Below are 19,285 nucleotides of genomic sequence, written 5' to 3'. Positions count from 1 at the left end.
CATTTTTTAAAAGAACTTCATTGTTTTTCAAAACATAGTTGAAATACAAAATAAAGTATAGAAAAGGTAGAGTATAGATCTAAAGAAAAAAGAAAAGCTCTAAGAGTGCAAAGTTAGAAAGAAATAGAAAAGGAAAGTGACTTCCGAATTTCTCCAATACAGATATAAATGCAATTACAAATATAATCTCTTACCAATAGTTAAACCTTATTTAATTTATAGTAACGTTATTTCTATAAAATCAGACCTTTTAATCATCAAAGCCCAAAATTAAAGCTTCATTTTTTTCCAACACAAGCAAATAGTCTAAAAGTGGTTGCCAAACATAAACAAATCAAGAAATGGTATTTTCTCTATCAACTCTGTTAACTTGGCCATTTGGGCCTATTCCATCAGTTTAATAATTCAGACATCCACTGTAGGGATTTGTGGATCTTTCCATCTTTGTGCGTATAAAAGTCTTGTTCCTCTAATCATGTATAAAAGCAAAGTCGCATGTTGTTGCTCATGCTGTTTCTCCATCAGTCCCAAGAGAACCAGTACTGATTTATTTTTTGTAAGTCCAGTTTAAGAATCAGTATCGCAAGTAAGTGGATCACTGTGGGTCGTTAAGCAAGGACCTCACATGACTGTGACTTCTTTTTTTTATAAGAATTTTATTAAATTTCAGGCAAAGATAAAAACTACAAAGAGAAAAAGAAACTAAAAAGGTGTAGAAACACGAGAATTTTTTTGGAAGTTACAGAAAGAGGTGACTTCTGACTTTTAATAGCAAGGATATACAACAATTTTCCATAATCAATCACTTACTCTATAATAAACCAAGATCACATTATTTCTATAAATCATACCATTGGCACATTATAAAAATCACTAAGTATAGTTGCTCCCTTCCCTTATGTTAAAAGAGAAAAGAGTATACATATATAAAGCTCCTAATCAACTTCCCCCACAAAGATAACATTTATTTAGTTATTTCCTTCCTACCATTATTCTGTACATTCCTGTCTACTATAATAAAGATCAAACTAAAAAGAAAACATATAAATTGTCTACCATTATACTTGATAATACAGCAATTTTAATAATCATGTTAAACCCATAACCAAACATTATTTTTTATTATGCCTTAATAATCTTAATCTAAATCATTAAAGATAAATGAAATCAGCCAAACCCTTAAAGCAATCCAGTTAAATATTCTTAAACTCTTATCCCACCTCAAAATAGACCAAAGTATTTACATATCCCCACAATACATACAGAGCCTTTTTCTTAAAGAAATCAAACAGCCCAACTGCCCCCCACAAAAACTCCACCTTCACTTCAGGAAACCTCCCATACATAATAACCCCTTCTTTTCCAAGGCACTCCATCAAAAGATCCATTTCACTTATGGCTTGCAACTCGATCTCTCCCTTTAATATCTTCAACTCAACTCTCCAATCTTCATCCAACATCTCAGCAGAAGTCAGAGAGACATTCCTGTCGCTGTTCAATTCCTCAATTTCATCCACGACATCCCCAACCAGATGAGACATTTTAAAGCTCATATTTTCCACAATGTCCTGAATGCCTTGCATAAAAGCTTGGTAAGAATCAGAAAGAATCTGCTTAAAATCTCGATGGAAGTCAGAGAAGGTCTGTTTAAGGTCCTCCATGTCTCATGCAGTAGATTATGGCGCCCCCTAGGAGCTTAACCAGCAAAAGTCAAAGTTATGAAGGAATGTGTTTACATGTTTGAATACATGAAGAATTACAGATGAATTTATTTAGAAATAATTTGAGAATATTAATTGGCTTGGCTTTGTGAATGGGTATTTTGGAGCAGAAATAGTGGCTTGTTTCAATTATCAGATGCTACTTCTACACTGCATTTAAGTTCTGGACAAGTTACTTGTTTGTATCAATTTGCATTCTGAGAAATAGATATTCAGTTTAGTAATAAATGCTATGTTCCCACAGCAGCAGTTTTGTAACAAAGCCCATGATATTTTTTTAAAAAAATAACATTTGTGTTCACAGTTCAGAAATAATTTGAATCCTCAAATTATTCCAAATATTGTAATATGTGTATTAGTAAAAAATCTGCTATACAGGTAGTCCTTGCTTACTGACTGCCTCATTTAGCAACTGTTTGAATTACAATGGTGTAAAAACAAAATAGCTTTGCGACCAGTCCTCGCAATGGTCACGTGATCACCATTTGGGTGCTTTGCAATTGGCACACATTAACAACTCTACAGCATCTTGCAGTCATGTGATTGCCATTTGTGTGCTTCACAACTGGCTTGCAACAAGCAGTGTTAATAGAGAAAGTGGAAGTAAAATCGTAAGTCGTGGTCACATGATGTTTCACTTAATGACAGTGGCACTTCACTTAGCGACTGAAGGAGAAGTGAGGTTGTAAGTCTGTCGTGGTGATGTGATTTTCTGCTTAGTGACCGAGGCAGGTAGTGGCAGAGTTGCCAGTCCCAATTGTGGTCACAAAGCGAGGACTACCTGTAGTGTTAAAATTTTTCCAATTGAGTGACTGATAGCAGACATTCTTAAAATTTCAGATTTTATTTTAATTTGATTTTCTAAACATCTTGGCGCTATACTATGCTGTACACATTCTTATTTATTTATTTATTAAATTTGTCCCCACCCATCTCCTCCCATCGGGGGACTCAGGGCAGTTTACAGTAAAATAGTCAATCAAAACAGCAAACATACAATATAAATACAATATATAAATATATCATTACTCCTAATAAATAAATATAAAAAATAGGAGTAAAAATAAGAATATGAATAAAATCCAAGTGGCAAAAGAATCTGATACAGTGGGAGGAGTGGTCTAGGATAGCAGCCATCCCCACATAGAACTATTCCCCTCTCTGCCCCAAGCGAGGCAGCAGAGCCAGGTCTTCAGGCTCCTCCAGAAGGCCAGGAATGATGGGGCCTCACCTCACCTCCGGGGGCAGCGTGTTCCATGCTTATCATATAGGCATCATTTCTTCTTTGCTTGGGTTCTCAGGACCACATAGATACAGTATTATAACTTAGTCTATGTATTAAGTAGGCTAATAAGTTGTACTATTTTGAATCTGGAGAAGGAAAAGATTTATTTATTTATATTTCAAATTTCTGTCACTGCCCTTCTCCCCCAAAGGGGGACTTAAAGGAGAATTAAGTATCTGATTCTATGAATAAAGAAAAAATAATTATGAACTCTAGCAACTGTTTACATAGAATCTAAACAAGTCCTGGTTTAACACATATTATAGTAAATGGCTAAATAAATTAGCACAATTTGTGAAGTGTTTGCTAGGTTATTTAGCAAATTGGAGAACAGGATAGGTTTGCAGAGGCTTGTGTATTAATGATCCTGATTTAGTATCATGGGTGAATGTTGTTAGCATTAGAGTCTACGTTTTTTCAAGACTATTTCTATTTTTTTTAAAAGAATCTTACATTTGTTTCAAATTACTGTTAAATGTGAGAATATTTTAGGAATATGGACTCTTTTTAATATTCATGATGTAACTGCCAGTGAAACATGCATATAACTACAAACGAATCTAGGTTTAATATGTAAACAAATTGGTGAGTCTCCTACCACTAACTTTACTGTTAACAGTGTTTCAGTGAGCAAGAAAGAAATATTGATATAGACACTTCAGAAGAATTGTAGCTTTCCTTGGGGAAAATTTAGAGTAATATGATGAAATTCTCCAACTATTCCCATTAAAACAAAACTACACTTTTCCTTGTTTTAGCTACACATTTATCATAAAATTTATGATAATGGTTTGTATGCAGGCTTGTATGATGAAGAACACCATGAATTAGGTGGAGACATTTGAGGCAGTAGGGTAAGGGGAAAAAAACAGCAAATATTGCCTGCAGCCCCAGGGTGAAGAGAACATATCCCACCTAGTCCTTTTAGATCTCTTAGTGACATTCTACTACTTCTAAGGGTTGGCAATTAAGAGTACAGGTAGTCCTCACTTACCAACCATTCATTCAGTGATCATTCGAAGTTACAATGGTGCTGAAAAAAATAACTATGGCCCATTTACAACTATTTACAACCTTTGCCCTGTCCCTCAGTTACGTGACCACCATTACAGTCAGTATATATTATCCTATGTCTGACCTGTGGTTCCCCCCCGCACCGCATAACACATTGATTGGAAAGAAAGGGATTGCAAGAAAGCCCGGGGCTGGGAGCTGCAGTCATGCTATGCAAACAGCTTACAGTACTCTCTTGAAATCTCTTTCTTTCCAATCACTCTGCTCCGGGGGGGCGGGGGGGGGACAAGCAATTTCTGTAGGAAATCTCTCCTTTGCCTGACCCTTTCATGCCGCCAGCATGATTGCATTGTTCTCGATATGTAGAAGAAAAAACAGCTTACTCTTTTGAAATCTCTTCCTCTCCAGTCTCTCTGCTCTGTGAGGTGGTGGGGGGGAGCAAGCGATTTTTATGGGCAGTCTCTCCTTTGCCTGACCCTTTCATGCCGCCAGCGTGATTGCATTGTTCTCGATATGTAGAAGAAAAAACAGCTTACTCTCTTGAAATCCCTCTTCAATCTCTTTGTGGGGGGGAGGGTCAGGCAAAAGAGAGATTGCCTACAGAAATCACTCCCCCCCCCCCCACAGAGCAGAGAGATTGGAGAGGAAGAGATTTCAAGAGAGTAAACTGTTTGCATAGCACACCTGTGGCTCCCAGCCCCAGGCTGCAGCGCAATCACAATGCTTTTGATGTGTACAAGACAGTAAGCAGGCACTTGAGTATTCCAAAGGGCGAGGGAGTGGTTAGGAGGCAAACAGAAGCTGAAGATGTGCAACTGAGTAGTCTTGTCTCTTTCCATCTGGAAAGCACAGTTGTGGTCATGTGATTTCCCACTTAGCAACCGCTTTGTTTAGCAGCAGAGTTGACAGTCCAATTAGGGTTGTTAAGCGAGGACTGTCTGCAGTATGCTTCATTGGTTCCACTCCTGTCTTACTGGGTGGTTTCAGTCAGTTCTATCTATATGAAACCTTTGGGAGATGTCAATCAGCTGGGTGAGGTGAGATGATAATATTCAGATATACTGTACATCACTACCCAGGCCAGGGTGGGGATCTGTGAAAGTCTTGACCCAATGTCTGGAGACTGTGAAGGATTGGAGGAGAAGTGTCAGCCATACAAGTAGACCAGACTAAGAATCCAATGCCATATAGGTCAGGACTACTTTTATTGTGACAGCTACTGTAAAAAAACCTTACAGGGGTGAATGTGCTTCCTCCTTCCCTCTTGAACTAGGGAGAGGCTTGTCTGAGACATTTTCCAAAATTAGTTTCTTGGCCTGGGCTCAAGCCCAGCTTATCTGACCATTGCCATGGTAGCGGCTCTTTCTCCTGTCCTTCAAGACCATTCCCTATACCTTCTACAAGCTAAAATTAAACCCTTATAAGACAGAGGTACTATTTATAAAAATTGATCTGATTATCGTTTGACTGAGGTTATTACTCTGGACAAGATAACAGTGCCTGATAACAGTGCCCTTTAAGGAGCAGGTCTGTGACTCAGGCGTCATCCTAGATTCATAGTTGCTGCTAGTACAAAGGTGGAGGGCTTGGGTAGGGAGTGTTTGCACAGCTTCAGTTGGTGTATCACTTGCAGTTCTATTTGGAACATGAGGTCCTGATAACAATCACCCATGCCTTTATCATCTCTAGCATGGACTACTGAAATATATTCTACATGGGGCTTTTATATATAACACCAGTGTTGAGGTACTGCATTGGGTGCCATTAGGTTTGCAAGTACAATGCAGAGTGCTGGTTGTCACTTCTGAAGCCCTATGGCTTGATACATAGGTGCCCACAGGACTTCCTACTCTACTTCTTAAGAGTATACTTCCCAATTAGGGATCTTGAGATTGAGATTTAGGGAGGGAGAGTGAAGGAACAATTCTTCATGGATATACTCCAGAGAGTATTGTGCAATTGTTGTTGCTGAGCTGGATGTGAAAGGAGATAATGTTATTTGCAGGACTTTATGGTTGTATTGTTCTTGATCTGTGTAAATCTTCAGGAGTTCCTATGGAGTCTATGGTATGCAGAGGTTATACTTAATACATAAATATGTGAAACACTTGTGTTCAGAAAAAACATCTTATCTTGGGATAGATCACCATGTTCTGTGGGAGGTGGGGTGGCTGTTGTCATCCGAGAGTCTCTGGTGACCTTCAGGGGCCCTGCTCCACAAGTGCCCGGGTGTGAGACCCTGTTTTTGAAGTTGGGTTCCCGAGAACGGTTGGGAGTGCTGCTACTGTACCAGCCTCCCTGCTGCGTAGCATCCTCCCTGCCTGAGCTGCTGGAGGTCGTCTCAGGGTTGGCAGTGGAGTTCCCCAGACTTATGGTTCTGGGAGACTTCAATCTGCCTTCCCTGGGGCGTGCCTCGGAGGCAGCTCGGGAGTTCATGGCTACCATGGCAGCCATGGGCCTGTCCCAGATTATCTGGGATCCGACTCGAGACAGTGGACTTGGTTTTCTTGTCGGAGCAGTGGCAACGTAATCTGAGGGGAGAGCCACATCTATCCCCATTGTCATGGTCAGATCACGCCCTGGTGGCCCTGAGATTCTCTTATGCTGCCCCCCTCCTCAGGGAGGCGGGACCCATTCGACTGGTCCACCCCCGGTGACTGATGGACCCAGTGAGGTTTCAGAGGGAGCTGGGGGTTATACCAGAGGATCTGCTGCACAGTTCAGCGGAGGCCCTGGCTGCTGCCTGAAATAGGGAGGTGGCCGGGGCCTTGGATAGGATCGCACCTGTCTGGCCTCTCTTGCCTCATCCAACCCGTCACTCCCCGTGGTTTACGGAGGAGCTGAGGATCTTGAAGAGGCGTAAGAGACGTCTAGAGTGCCGCTGGAGGAAGACAAAGACCGAATCTGACCGAACATCAGCTAGACCCACTATTAAGGCCTACCTTGTGGCGGTAAGAACGGTGAAATGGCAGTATTTCTCCACTCTTATTGCATCTGCAGATTGCCATCCGACAGCCCTGTTTAAGATCACACGTACCCTTTTGGGGAAGGTGGGCCCAGTGACCCACCTACAGGGCCGTGTGGAAGAGTTTTCTGAGCATCTGCAGGATAAAATCACTCAGATCCGTTCTAGGTTGGACTCCATGCGTGAAGCAGAGTCTGAGGAGATGCCAAGGGAACATTTTTAGCCTTGTTATCTGGAAGTAGTTTGATCCTGTTGGACCCGAGGAAGTGGACAGGATCCTCCAGATTGTGAATGCCACCACCTGTCAGTTAGATCCATGCCCCTCCTGGCTGGTGAAGGCAGCTCGGGAGGTGACATGTGGTTGGGTTCAAGCAATGGTAAATACATCCTTGAGTGAGGGGGTGTTCCTGCCAGCCTTTAAGGATGCACTGGTGCACCCCCTCCTCAAGAAGCCATCGCTGGACCCTACTATACTGGGCAATTTTCATCCAGTCTCCCACCTCCCCTTTTTGGGGAAGGTGGTTGAGAAGGTGGTGGCGTTGCAACTCCAGAGGATTCTGGATGAAATGGATTATCTGGTCCCCTTTCAGTCAGGTTTCAGGGCAGGATATGGGACAGAAACTGCATTGGTCGCACTTATGGATGATCTCTGGCAGGAGCGGGATGGAGGTAGTGCATCTATCCTTGCTCTCCTTGATCTCTCAGTGGCTTTTGATACCATCAACCATGATATCCTTTTGGGACAGCTCAGGGAGTTGGCTGTGGGTGGCGTAGTCTTGCGCTGGTTCACCTCCTTCCTCCAGGGCTGATCCCAATTGGTGGTGATAGGAGAGGAGAGATCTGACCCTCGACCCCTTTACTGTGGGGTCCTGCAGGGTTCGGTTCTCTCTCTTCTCTTATTTAACAACTACATGAAACCACTGGGTAAGATCATCCGTCACCATGGGATGAGGTATCATCAGTATGCCGATGATACCCAATTATACATCTCCATCCCGGGTGAGGTAAGTGATGCAGTGACTGCCCTTTCTCAGTGCCTGGGGGCTGTGGGGGCCTGGTTGGGGAACAACAGGCTTCAGCTGAACCCTGATAAGATGGAGTGGCTGTGGATTGATGGTGCCTCGCCTTCCGGGAAATTGTCATCTTTAGTTCTGGATGGGGTTGCACTGCCCCAGACAGACTCAGTGTGTAATCTGGGGGTTTTCCTGGACTCACGACTCCTGCTCAAAGAGCAGGTGGCAGTTGTGGCCAGGAGAGCCTTTGCACAACTTTGGGTTGTGCACCAGTTACGCCTGTTCCTGGAACGGGAAGCCCTCCGAATAGTCACTCACGCCCTGGTCATCTCCCATATAGACTACTGCAATGCGCTCTACATGGGGCTACCCTTGAAGAGTATCCAGAAGCTTCAGCTGGTCCAAAATGCAGCTGTGCGGGCCATTTTTGCTGCCCCTAGGTCGGCACATATAACACCTTTGCTGTGCGAGCTGCACTGGGTGCCAGTTTGCTTCTGGGTCCAATTCAAGGTGTTGGTTATCACCTTTAAAGCCCTACATGGCATGGGGCCAGGTTACCTGAGGGACTGCCTCTTCCCCATTACATCAGCCCACCCCACCCAACCATCCAGAGAGGGCATGTTACGGACCCCGTCCGTAAGAGAATTTCATCTGGCGGGGCCCAGGAAACGGGCCTTCTCTGCAGTGGCCCCCGCCCTTGGGAACATCTTGCCCCCGGAGGTGAGGCAGGCCTCTTCACTCCTGACCTTCCGGAAGGCCCTGAAGACTTGGTTCTGCCGTCTCGCCTGGGGTGGGAAAGTGGGTAACCATTCTTGGGGGTGGCTCGCACCCTAGAGGCCCTCCCACCAGCTTGGAATTTTATACCCTCTTGGATTTTATATTTATTTATTGCATTTTATAATAATTGTAATGGGTCTGGTTTTATGAGATTTTAACATTTATGATTGGAGATTGATTTTACTGTAAACTGCCCAGAGTCCCTCTTTTGGGGGAGATGGGCGGTAATTAAATTTTAATAATAATAATAATAATAATAATAACAACAACAACAGCAACTATAATCTTCAAGAATCTCCATGGGAAGCTTAATATGAGAATACTTTATAGTTGTCATGCCTTAAGAGTTAAAGGCGTTGCTGAAAATATTTGTTTGAATTGAGACATGTAGTTGCTTTAGGCAAGACTGAGATGATGTACTTGACACTTAAGAACTTTGTTTGTGGGTATAAGATACTGAGCAAGCAATAGCCACCCAATTGGATAAAGCAGAATGTATTACAGCTGCTTTAATGAGATCCTGATAAGTTCCAATGAAATTAACTTGGGGAAATCAATGAAGACTTTAATTAGAACATTGGTCTGGTGTGCTGGAATTTCTTTGGGGGCATTATAATAACAATGTTGTGCAGACTGCTCTTTATTTCCCTATTTATAAGTGGGTTAGTATTGTGCTATTATACAGAAGTTTAAGGCATTTTCCCTGATAAGTTTTAATTAAACTTCTAGTCACAATGTCAAATAAAACATATGCCTTACTAATGGAAACCTGGTATGTATAGCAAAACTTGATAAAAACCAAATAGGAAGGCAGCAACATATGCCATTTGTATTTTTAGCTGCTCCCACCTCTTTCTATGTTGTTCTTTTTGTTCATAAGCCACCCAGAGTTGCTACAGAGTCAGGTGGCCTCTAAATGTGGATGAATAAATATGGATAAAATGTGGATGAATAGACTGTCAGTTCTCCATATACCACTTTTAATGGTTATACGTGTAGAAGGGAAATTAAAGAGCTATATAAATAGTGTAGATACTGGGATTATGCCTGTATTCTACAAAACTTTAGCCCTGACAGTGAAAGGATATAATTCATTCCCTAGAGGAGATTGTTAACTCACATAAAGAGCATAATTACACAAGGGGAAAACATTTCTGTGGGAACATCCTTCCTCTCTTATTTTTTTTAAATGATTAAATAAAAGAATAGAGAAAACAGTACAAATGTACAATTTTAAAAGAATATAAAAGATTATATAGATTTAAAATATCTGTATAAACAGTAAAATATAGGCTGATAAGCAACAAATCTAAAATATGATAGCTAATATACTCTAGTATATCTATAAGACATTTCATATCTATTTTTTAATCAAAACATGTTGTCTATTAACCTTCAAAACCTGCTGGCTAACATAATGGAATTGAAGTAATTAAAGAAAAAGGGAGAAAGAAACATAAGTCATATTTCACTAATAAATAGTTAATTATAAATTGTGCTTAACAAATGTTCGTAATTATGTGTTACTAGACAACCCTGTGATCCGTGGGTCATCCTTTGAGAGAAAGATAGTGCAGTCTGATGTGACCAGAATGAACATTAAATTTTAGGCTGACCCTATTTTTTTTTACCCCAATGCTGGACAGTCCTGTGATCATCTAAGAAGAGTTAGAAAAATAAATAGAAAAATAATTGTAGTGGCAAACAAACTTCAATAATAGGTCAATATTTACTTACCTAAACAGATGAACAGAATGACCATGGGCAGGCAAAAAAGCAGCGGGAGTGGGAGTGACTTCTGACTTCCTAGCAGCTTCGCCACTGACTTTGCTTGTAGGAAGCTGGCAGGGAGTGTCAGAAATCATAATCACGTGACTTCTGGTGGGGACAATGGTGGCTTGAGCTGGTTTTTTCTGCTGTCTGTGGACTGACCAGTCAGAGAGGCTTTTTTTCTTGGGCTCAGGCAGGTTTCCTTGGAGCCCAGAAGCGTTCTCTGGATTAAGGAGAACCCCAGGAATCACCCCATATGTTCTCCAGACAGCTTGTCACAGCCAGAAGACCACAAAATGGCATTTCGTGATCTACTGGTAAGTGATCAGCTGGGAGGTGGGGCTGTCATCTTCTTCCCAAGCCTCTCTGAAGCCAAAACAGACCTTAAATCTGCCCACCCCACTTTTAGAGCATGAAGTTTTTGTTGTTGTTGTTTGTTTGTTTGAATTTTGCCAAAGAGAGGCTTTTTACAACAAAGAAATGCGGAATCTCTTGGTGACTCTCATTATTTTTGGAAATTATTAACTTGGTAATTTGGCTTTTTATATATAATTTGTTAAACAGATTAAAGAATTTTGTTTTTTATTACTTTTTTATTAAAGTGATTTTTGAGGAATATAAAACTTTTTCTTCTTCATTGAATCTGTGGATTGGAGTTCTGATCTATTTGCTTTCACTTTCCCATGGGAATGCTGTTTGTTACTACTTTTTATTTTCCTGATTGGCCACACCGGAGATAAAAAGGCTGGAGAGTGTTCAGTTACAGCGTTAATGACTTTACCTTCCTGAGGCACTAGAGGGCGCCATAATGTATCTTACTGTTAAGAAATATGGAGGAAATTAATTTGATATTTAAAGATCTCTACAATGCTGATATTCAAGACTTGGAGCATTTCTCAGAATTTGTAGAGTCCAGATTGTCACAAGAATCTAGAGAAACTGATAAGGCTGAAAACTACCTTAAGAGTAAAGTGGTTTCTCCAAAGAAAAAGATGAGAATTGGTGACTTACGTTTAAATAGTCAAAGGAAATTTGAGTTGTCAAAAGTTGAAGGTAAGAAGACAGCGTTGCCACCACACCACGATCAAGAAAGAGAACTAAATTCTAGAGGCCGGAAGATTTTGGACAAATGTTTGGGCTTTTTAAAGCAGGTTGTAGAATTTGAAACTGACAAGAAGAAAGCTCTGTACCTAATACTGAGACATGCAAACGCCTTGGTTTATTCTGAAGGGGGATAATCGTCTAAATGTGTTTATCAGGACGGTTTCTTAAAGGTTTGGATAAATGGTTATGCTGATTTGCAAATTCCTACGTTCTTGCTAAGGCATTTAGCCTAGCCAAGTGCCTAGGTTATTGTTTAAATGTGGTTCTCAGGTTGGTTTTTTAAGGGTTTAGATAAATGTTTATGTTGCTTGGATACTTTTTATATTTTTGGTTAATGTTAGTTTAGGTGGCAGATAGGAGCGAATTATAGTGAAGAAGGGCAGTGTTTGCTACTATATTAGGTTCCGAATTATGTCTGGTTTTACGTGTTTTTCTTTAATTGGGAGGGTAATGTTGTTTTAGAAGGGAATGTAATAATGAGAATTTAAATGCTTTATAGAAATAATGTTTACTGTAATACGAATTGGAGTAAGAGATTGATATTGATTTGTGTATGTCTTTGTTACAGAAAGTCGGAAGTCACTTTGTAGTAGTTTGTTTTGTGTTTTTTCACACCTTTTTAGTTCTGTTTCTTTTTCACACCTTTTTAGTTCTGCTTCTTTTTGTTTTTAGGCATCTTTGTTTCAATCTTGTTAGTTTTTATGTATATTTTGAAAGTGCTTTACTAAAGTTTTATTTTAAAAAAGGAAATAATGATCACGTGACCATGAGGTATTGCAAAGGCCACAACTTTGCAAATAAAACTGGTATGGCCATCGTGGAAATTTCAATTTCACAGGAGTAATGGGTCCTGGATGTTTTACACATTCTTTAAGCTAATGCATTTTACTGTAGGTACCTTGCTTCAAAAATTGTTGCGGTTGAATGCACCGTTTGGGCTAACTTGAGGGTACAAACAGAGAAACACAATGAGAGTTTTAGTAGTATATAGATAAGATTTCCAAATTCAGTCATGCTTCTCAGTGTTCTCCTTTGTTTCTGTAATTCTTTTGTTGCAGTGCTACTTTCTTGAAAATACTGGAACCAGTTAAGTGTAGAAGAGCACTGTGTAGTAATACTCTTATTAAAGGGAGAATTTGCCCTGTTTTCCCTGCATTCACTTAAGGCAGAAGGCAGGACTGTTGCTGTTCATAAATGTAGCACTGTTGTCCAGGACAGAATTATATTATTAATAATGTAATTGACTTGTATTGGATACAGAAGTGTAAATTTTCTTCTTTTAGTTTATTAGTGCTGAATTGTTTGTTTATATTACAGTCCTGGTTGTAGGTACGGCTTCAGCTGGATTTGCGCTTGCACCCGTGCCATTTGACTTAAGCTGCTTCCTGTTGGTCACCCTTGGAACAGGCCTATCATCATGTGCAGCTAATTCCATCAATCAGGTCAGTGTTTTATTATTAGCTTTTTCAGAAGTTTTTATCAGAAACTACTTAAAAGTTTTTATTTGTAGTATTGAAGTTATGCTATGGTGAATCAAAAGGTAAGCATCTAGAAATAAAAATGTGAATTCAAGCAACAAAGTGGTATCATGTATGCACAGTAGGAGTGAATTGTGTGAAGCGTAAGGTACAGTTAGATCTCCTGGGCAGTGTTCTCAAATCTGCTATCATCTAATGTCTGAATAAAGGACTTCCTTTCTGTCTTTTGATTGTGTAATGCAACTAATACATGTCTCAGTGCACTGACTTAAATTGGATTTAGGGAACTCTCAGAATGGATTATATTAGCTCACAGTTTCTCCTTGGAAAGTCAGGTATATAGAAGTCCATGCACAGAATCAAAATCTCTTCAGATTTATAGTGCTATATAGATAGATCATATGTACATCTTTCCTTTAGTTGTATTGGCATCTAAATTATAAAAGGCTTTTGGAATAGTAGGATATGGAGGATCCCATAGTCACCGAATCGAAACAGAGAGGATTACCTGAAGCATTGCCTGAAGCATTGCCTGTCATTCCAGCAGGTATCACTGATAAAGGCAAACTTTCTTTCTTTAAATTTAAAAAACAGTTTGGGAAAAACTTCCCCCTGAAAAAAGAATAAAGCTATTCTTTGCATTCTGCATGCTATTTCTGAATTTCCCAATTTAGAGAGTTCAGCCTCATTTGAATGAGTTTAAAGAGAATTGGAAAGAAATAGGTGTAACTTTTATAAATGAACTCATTCATTAAAATGTAGCACTAAATAACTGCTTATCCTTCCATATATGAGTCTAAGCTAGTTTGGCCTAGTGGTTAAGGTGCTGGGCTAGAAACCAGGAGACTGTGAGTTCTAGTCCTGCCTTAGGCGTGAAAGCTGGCTGGGTGACCTTGGGCCAGTCGCTCTCTCTCAGCCCTCACAGGGTTGTTGTTGTGGGGAAAATAGGAAGAGGAAGGAGTATTAGGTATGTTCGCCGCTTTGAATTATTTATAAAAATAATAAAGGCAGGAAATAAATAAATAAATAAATAAATAAATAAGCAAGCAAGCAAGCAAGCAAGCAAGCAAGCAAGCAAGCAAGCCTCTTGTAATTCTTCCTCCCATTTAGCCAAGAAAAGGCTACCAGAAGGCTCCTTTTTCATTTGTAACTAATTGTAGCTTAGAATTATGTCCAACCCTCAAACTATAATTAATTCAAATTATGCTTTATTCTAAGTCAACAAACTACTTTAATTAAACTATTTTTAGTTTTAAGGATAGTTGAGATTTAGGTTTAGTTGACTGAACAGTAGTTAATTGAAATGGTACATGAAAGGAGGGAATAAGGATGCTTGCAAAATCTGTACTTATCATGTAAAAAGAGACTACAGTTTATTGCTACTTTCAAACTAAGATATAATATGTAGGCTGTTTTGAATTGTAGTTTTAACTGAGAATGTGTATTTTTCAGACGTGATAGCAGATTCTGGAAAGTAATATTCATATAATCATAAAATGTAAGGGTTGGAAGACACCTTGGAGATCACTTAGTGCAACCTGCTCTCCAATGAGAAGTCCATTACTACCATATCCCAGATCGCATGCCAGACTTGGTGGCCTATAGCAGGAGTTTTCAGACTTTTTCTAGATATGAAACCTGTTTGTTTCCTGGAATTCCTGATCAAGAGGCAGATTAGGGTTTTTTGTTTTTTCCTTACATCTCTCCCCATCAGGTTCTCAAGGAATTCTACTGTTTCAAGGAATACAGTTTGGAAAAACCTTATCTATGGCATACCCCCATAATAATATTACTGTATAATTGTTTCCATTTTCCTGTATTTGGACCTTCATGCCCAAATGGTTGGATATAACTTCCTTCACATATAATGCCAGTCCTCCTGCCTTTTGTATGCCCTATTCATTTTGAATAAGTTACACCATTTAACCCCCTTGCATTCTACTCATGAGTTTCCTCCTCCTAGGTTTCAGTAATGTTTATTGAATTATTTTGCCTTCCCACAATAAGACTAATAATTCTTCCTGTGTGTCCCATATTCCATGCACTTAAGTAAAGACTCTAGAGACCTTGGGTAAGATAATGTGAGCTGTTCCTCTCTCTACCTACATACTTATTATTGGATGCCAACATATCTTCTGTATTACTACTAGTACATGGTGTCCCACAATCTTCTAAGTTCTCTCCCCCTTCCGCATAGGATTCAGTTTAAAGCCCTTTGGGTCAGATTTACAAAGTGTCTTCCCAATACATTCTTCATAGCTCTCGTGAGGTACATCCCATCTCTAGCCAGGGATCTGTCATTATGGAAATTCATACTATGATTAAAGAATCCAAAGTGTTTCCATTGGCGCTATCTCCATAGTCAGTTGTTCACTTCAGTATTCCTCCTTGCAGTGTTTTCAAGGCCTAGATTGGTAGAAATCTTCCTTGTATTCCTCCTTGCAGCGAAAGGTCTAGATTGGTAGAAAGAGGTGTTTCTTCCTGTTCATACACACTGTCCATTTCTTCCAGATGCCTATGGAATAATGTTCCATAGTGAGAAAGGCAACAGGAGTGATCTGTTCAGTCTTCACCCAATTGGTCCCTTTCACCCATCCACCCAATATGATTAGCAAAGTATGCACCAGGCACATACCGTATATGATTAATTTGTTAATTGACTAATTCAAGCTGTGAGGATGACTCAGGTCTAGTTGGTCAACATTTGTTCAGTGCATTGATTAGACCTTTGCTCTGCATTGCCTTTATTGATTTGAAGGTGGCCTTGATTCAATACATAAAGAAAGGTTATGGGAAAACTGACAGTTACAACTATAAATTGCAATTTACTTCATTTAATTATAATGATGTATGAAAACAACTGTGTGCAGGATAGATGTGCCTCCATTTCAATACCCACCTTTAAAAAGTTAAAGGTGCATACTCTTCTTCTTTTTAATTTTTATATCCCCTCATTAATGTCTAAAAGCATGTTTTATCATCCATAATGACGACACTTGTTAGAATGTGAGATTGACAGATTGCTGCTTAGGTTCCTCTCAGTAGGGAGTCTCTGTCACTTCCTCCTCTGTGGGGCAGAGGCAGGAATCCTCTCCTTTGCAGACCTGAAGCATCCTCTTCCTCAGTCGCCAAGGCTTTTGGCAGCTGTTCTTCATCTGGAGGTCTAGAAATTCTGCTAGCAGGAAGGCTCTGGAATGTCTTCTAAAGCTGCAAAGAAAAGGAGCTTTCCTTTGTGTCACATTCCTCCACTTCTCCATCCCTTCCACTTGGTTTTCTTTCATCTTCTGGGAGACGTCTTGGTTTTGTTTCCCTATATTAGAGCTTTCAGCGTCCAGTCCAAGAATTTGTCTTCTCTAGTAAATTGGAGGATGAATAGGTTTGTCTTTAGCCCCTTCATGTTCTCTTCCAAGAAGGTATCTAGGCTGCCCTTGCAACTTACATGGTTTTTATTGTCTTCAGGGAGGAAAACAAACATGGCCTATCCCTATCCTTTGCTCTTTATTATATAGAATGTTAAAAAAAATAGTTATGTATAATATGCATCTTAACTTACTTAGGTTCGGCCAGCGAGCAATTTCATATTTGATGATACTAAGGTATATCATATATACTCGTGGATAAGCCGAGTAAGCCAAAACTGTTCATTAGAAGACAGTTTTGGACTCACATACTAAAAAGTGATGCATGGTTCACTGTCTGAGCAACCCCAGTGATCACGTAGTCCTATTAGTCATTTGTATATATTACTTGAGCCTCGTGTGGCGCAGAGCGGTAGGTGGCAGCATTGCAACTGAAACTCTCCCCACGACCCGAGTTTGATCCCAGCGGAAGCTGGATTCTCTTGGGGTAGCTGGCTCAAGTCAATTCAGCCTTCCATCCTTCCAAGGTTGGTAAAATGAGTACCCAGCTTGCTGGGGAAGGCGACGACTGGGGAAGGCAACGGCAAACCACCCTGCTCTATAGTCTGCCAAGAAAACATCATGAAAGTGGCATCCCCCCAAAGGGTCAGACATGACTCGGTGCTTGCACAGGGGACCTTTCACATATATTGCTTACAAATTTATTAAGTGTTCACAATTTTTATGTTTTCATTTAGAATATGCACATGTAATTGATTAGTGATAGTATTAAGGATGAACAGGAAATTGTTTTTTGGGGGGACACACAAAGTTTATTATAGCATAATTTTTCAGATATAAATTCCATGCATTATGCCATATACTGGTAATTATATTGTAAAGTGCATTAAATGGAACTTCTTGCTCCTAAAGAGGAAGAGCCAATCTTTCTGAACAAATACCTACTGTGGCATCTTATAAAGACCTACCCAAGGCTAGAACAAAAGGCTGTTGAATTATGAGATGTGTATTTATATAAAATACCTCTTCTACAGCCCCCAGATTGTCTTTCATTTCACTTTTATAAATCCTATCTCCCAAGCCCATAGGGAAAGAAAATGAAATTTCTATCTTCCGATCCCATTTCTCTTCCAGAAATATTTTACTATTTTTTTTCCACAATATTAATCACATTTTCAACCTGTTTTTAGTTAAAGATCCATTTTAGACTTGTAAATCTGGTGTCCAATCTTTATGAAAACTGAAAATCAGGGCTATAGTAGTGTATTATAATATCTTTATGTGTAAAAAATATACAATAACAAATATATTGTTAAAATTCAGCAACATTCTACTGCAGTGTAGATAAAACATGTAGTGGTGTTTACAACAAAATCCATGGCTTTGAAATCTTAAAATAAGTCAAATAAATTCTTCTCAGACTTGAATGGTTCAAAGAGGGAGAAGTTGCAAAAATGAAAGCAGGATGTTTAAAATGGTTTGAATTTAGTAGCTGAAAGATAAACTGTTGTGGTTAGGTTTGACTGATAGTACCTTGAAAAAGAACCAGATGGAATTGTGTATCTTAAATTTAACATAAAACTTAAAATGGAAATGAAAGTAAATGTGGTCACCTAGGAAAATAGAACAAATAAAAAGGACTAAGGTTGATTCTCCAGAATTTATACAAAAGGATGTGGTAATTTCATGTCAAAATCTCCCTCTCTCTCTTTCGTATTTTTTGAAGTGAAATTTGTATGTGAATTATATTGCCTAGTTTATGTCCATGGGTAGAACCCTATTTAAAAATTTCAGTGTGATGTACACAGAATGTTTGATTGTCCAGAAACTATGGATAAGGCAAAAGAGACGACACATTTAAGTGGAACAGAAACAGTTTCCCTGGTATTGTATAATCCCATGTTTTGTAATTCACAATGCTTCTTTTACCTCTAAAACCCTCTATGGAGTGTGTCATGGCATAAGCATTTGTCTTGCGGTACTTTTGGAACTGAAGAGGTGGGCAAGAATCATGCTGGCAGCCCTGCGGCAAGATCTTCCTTGGCTTTACTTCTAATGTTGGGATGAAGCCTGTTGGAAGGCTTAGCTGCAATGTCACTGAAATGATCATCTCAGCCAATGGAGGATTTAAAAACGGTTACTATGTTTACTACTACTGCTGCTTTTGAGGGCCTCAACCAGGTAGCAGTTCAATCAGCAAGTTTCCCATAGAAGAGAGGCTTCCTTAGCTGTACCGCGTCCAAAATGCAACATGAGATCTGTGGCAAGAGGTGAGGTATGATTTTAAAAATGTGGACTGCTCCATCAGTAATTTTATATTCAGAGGACCTCCTCTGACATACAAATCTTACATTTGCTCTCTCTCAGGCCTTATTCTAAAATCTCCCACCCCCAGTAAATAATAAGAATCTGAAAAAAGATCAGTGATAAACAGAAATTCTTTTTTTTTTTTCATTCTAGTGTCTGTCTTTGGAATTTGGCCATGGAGAAGTTTTCTGATTTCAATTTTTTTCCCTATCTGTTCAGCAGAAAATTTTATTTTCAGAGGATTCTTAGGTGTTTAATTTTAACAATATCTAGTACTGATTTCCTCTCCCCCCCTTTGATACATTTTTATTGCTATTGTACTTTCCAGCTTTTAAATAGGTTCAGTAAATAGGCAAATACTTACAGTCAATTCAAATACTTATGGTCAATTCATTTATCACTTTCTACTTAATTAGCCTGGATATGTTTGAAACTGTAACCTTGCATATTGAAAGTGATGAGCTTGTTTCACAATGGCCATTTTTTTATATA

General features: G+C 39.4%; 1 protein-coding gene across 1 annotated transcript in view; it reads left to right on the top strand.

The window, feature by feature from the left end:
• The window catches only part of LOC134489760 (protoheme IX farnesyltransferase, mitochondrial), a 143,137-nt gene that overhangs the window by 4,968 nt on the left and 118,884 nt on the right, over positions 1-19,285 (top strand). The window contains exon 4 of the mRNA XM_063292626.1: positions 12,967-13,091. Within this exon, the coding sequence (XP_063148696.1) occupies positions 12,967-13,091 (125 nt within the window). The remainder of the gene's footprint in view (positions 1-12,966; positions 13,092-19,285) is intronic.

Source organism: Candoia aspera, chromosome 2 (assembly GCF_035149785.1).
Source record: "Candoia aspera isolate rCanAsp1 chromosome 2, rCanAsp1.hap2, whole genome shotgun sequence".
Lineage (NCBI taxonomy): Eukaryota > Metazoa > Chordata > Lepidosauria > Squamata > Boidae > Candoia > Candoia aspera.
This window is presented reverse-complemented; position numbering and strand designations above follow the sequence as displayed.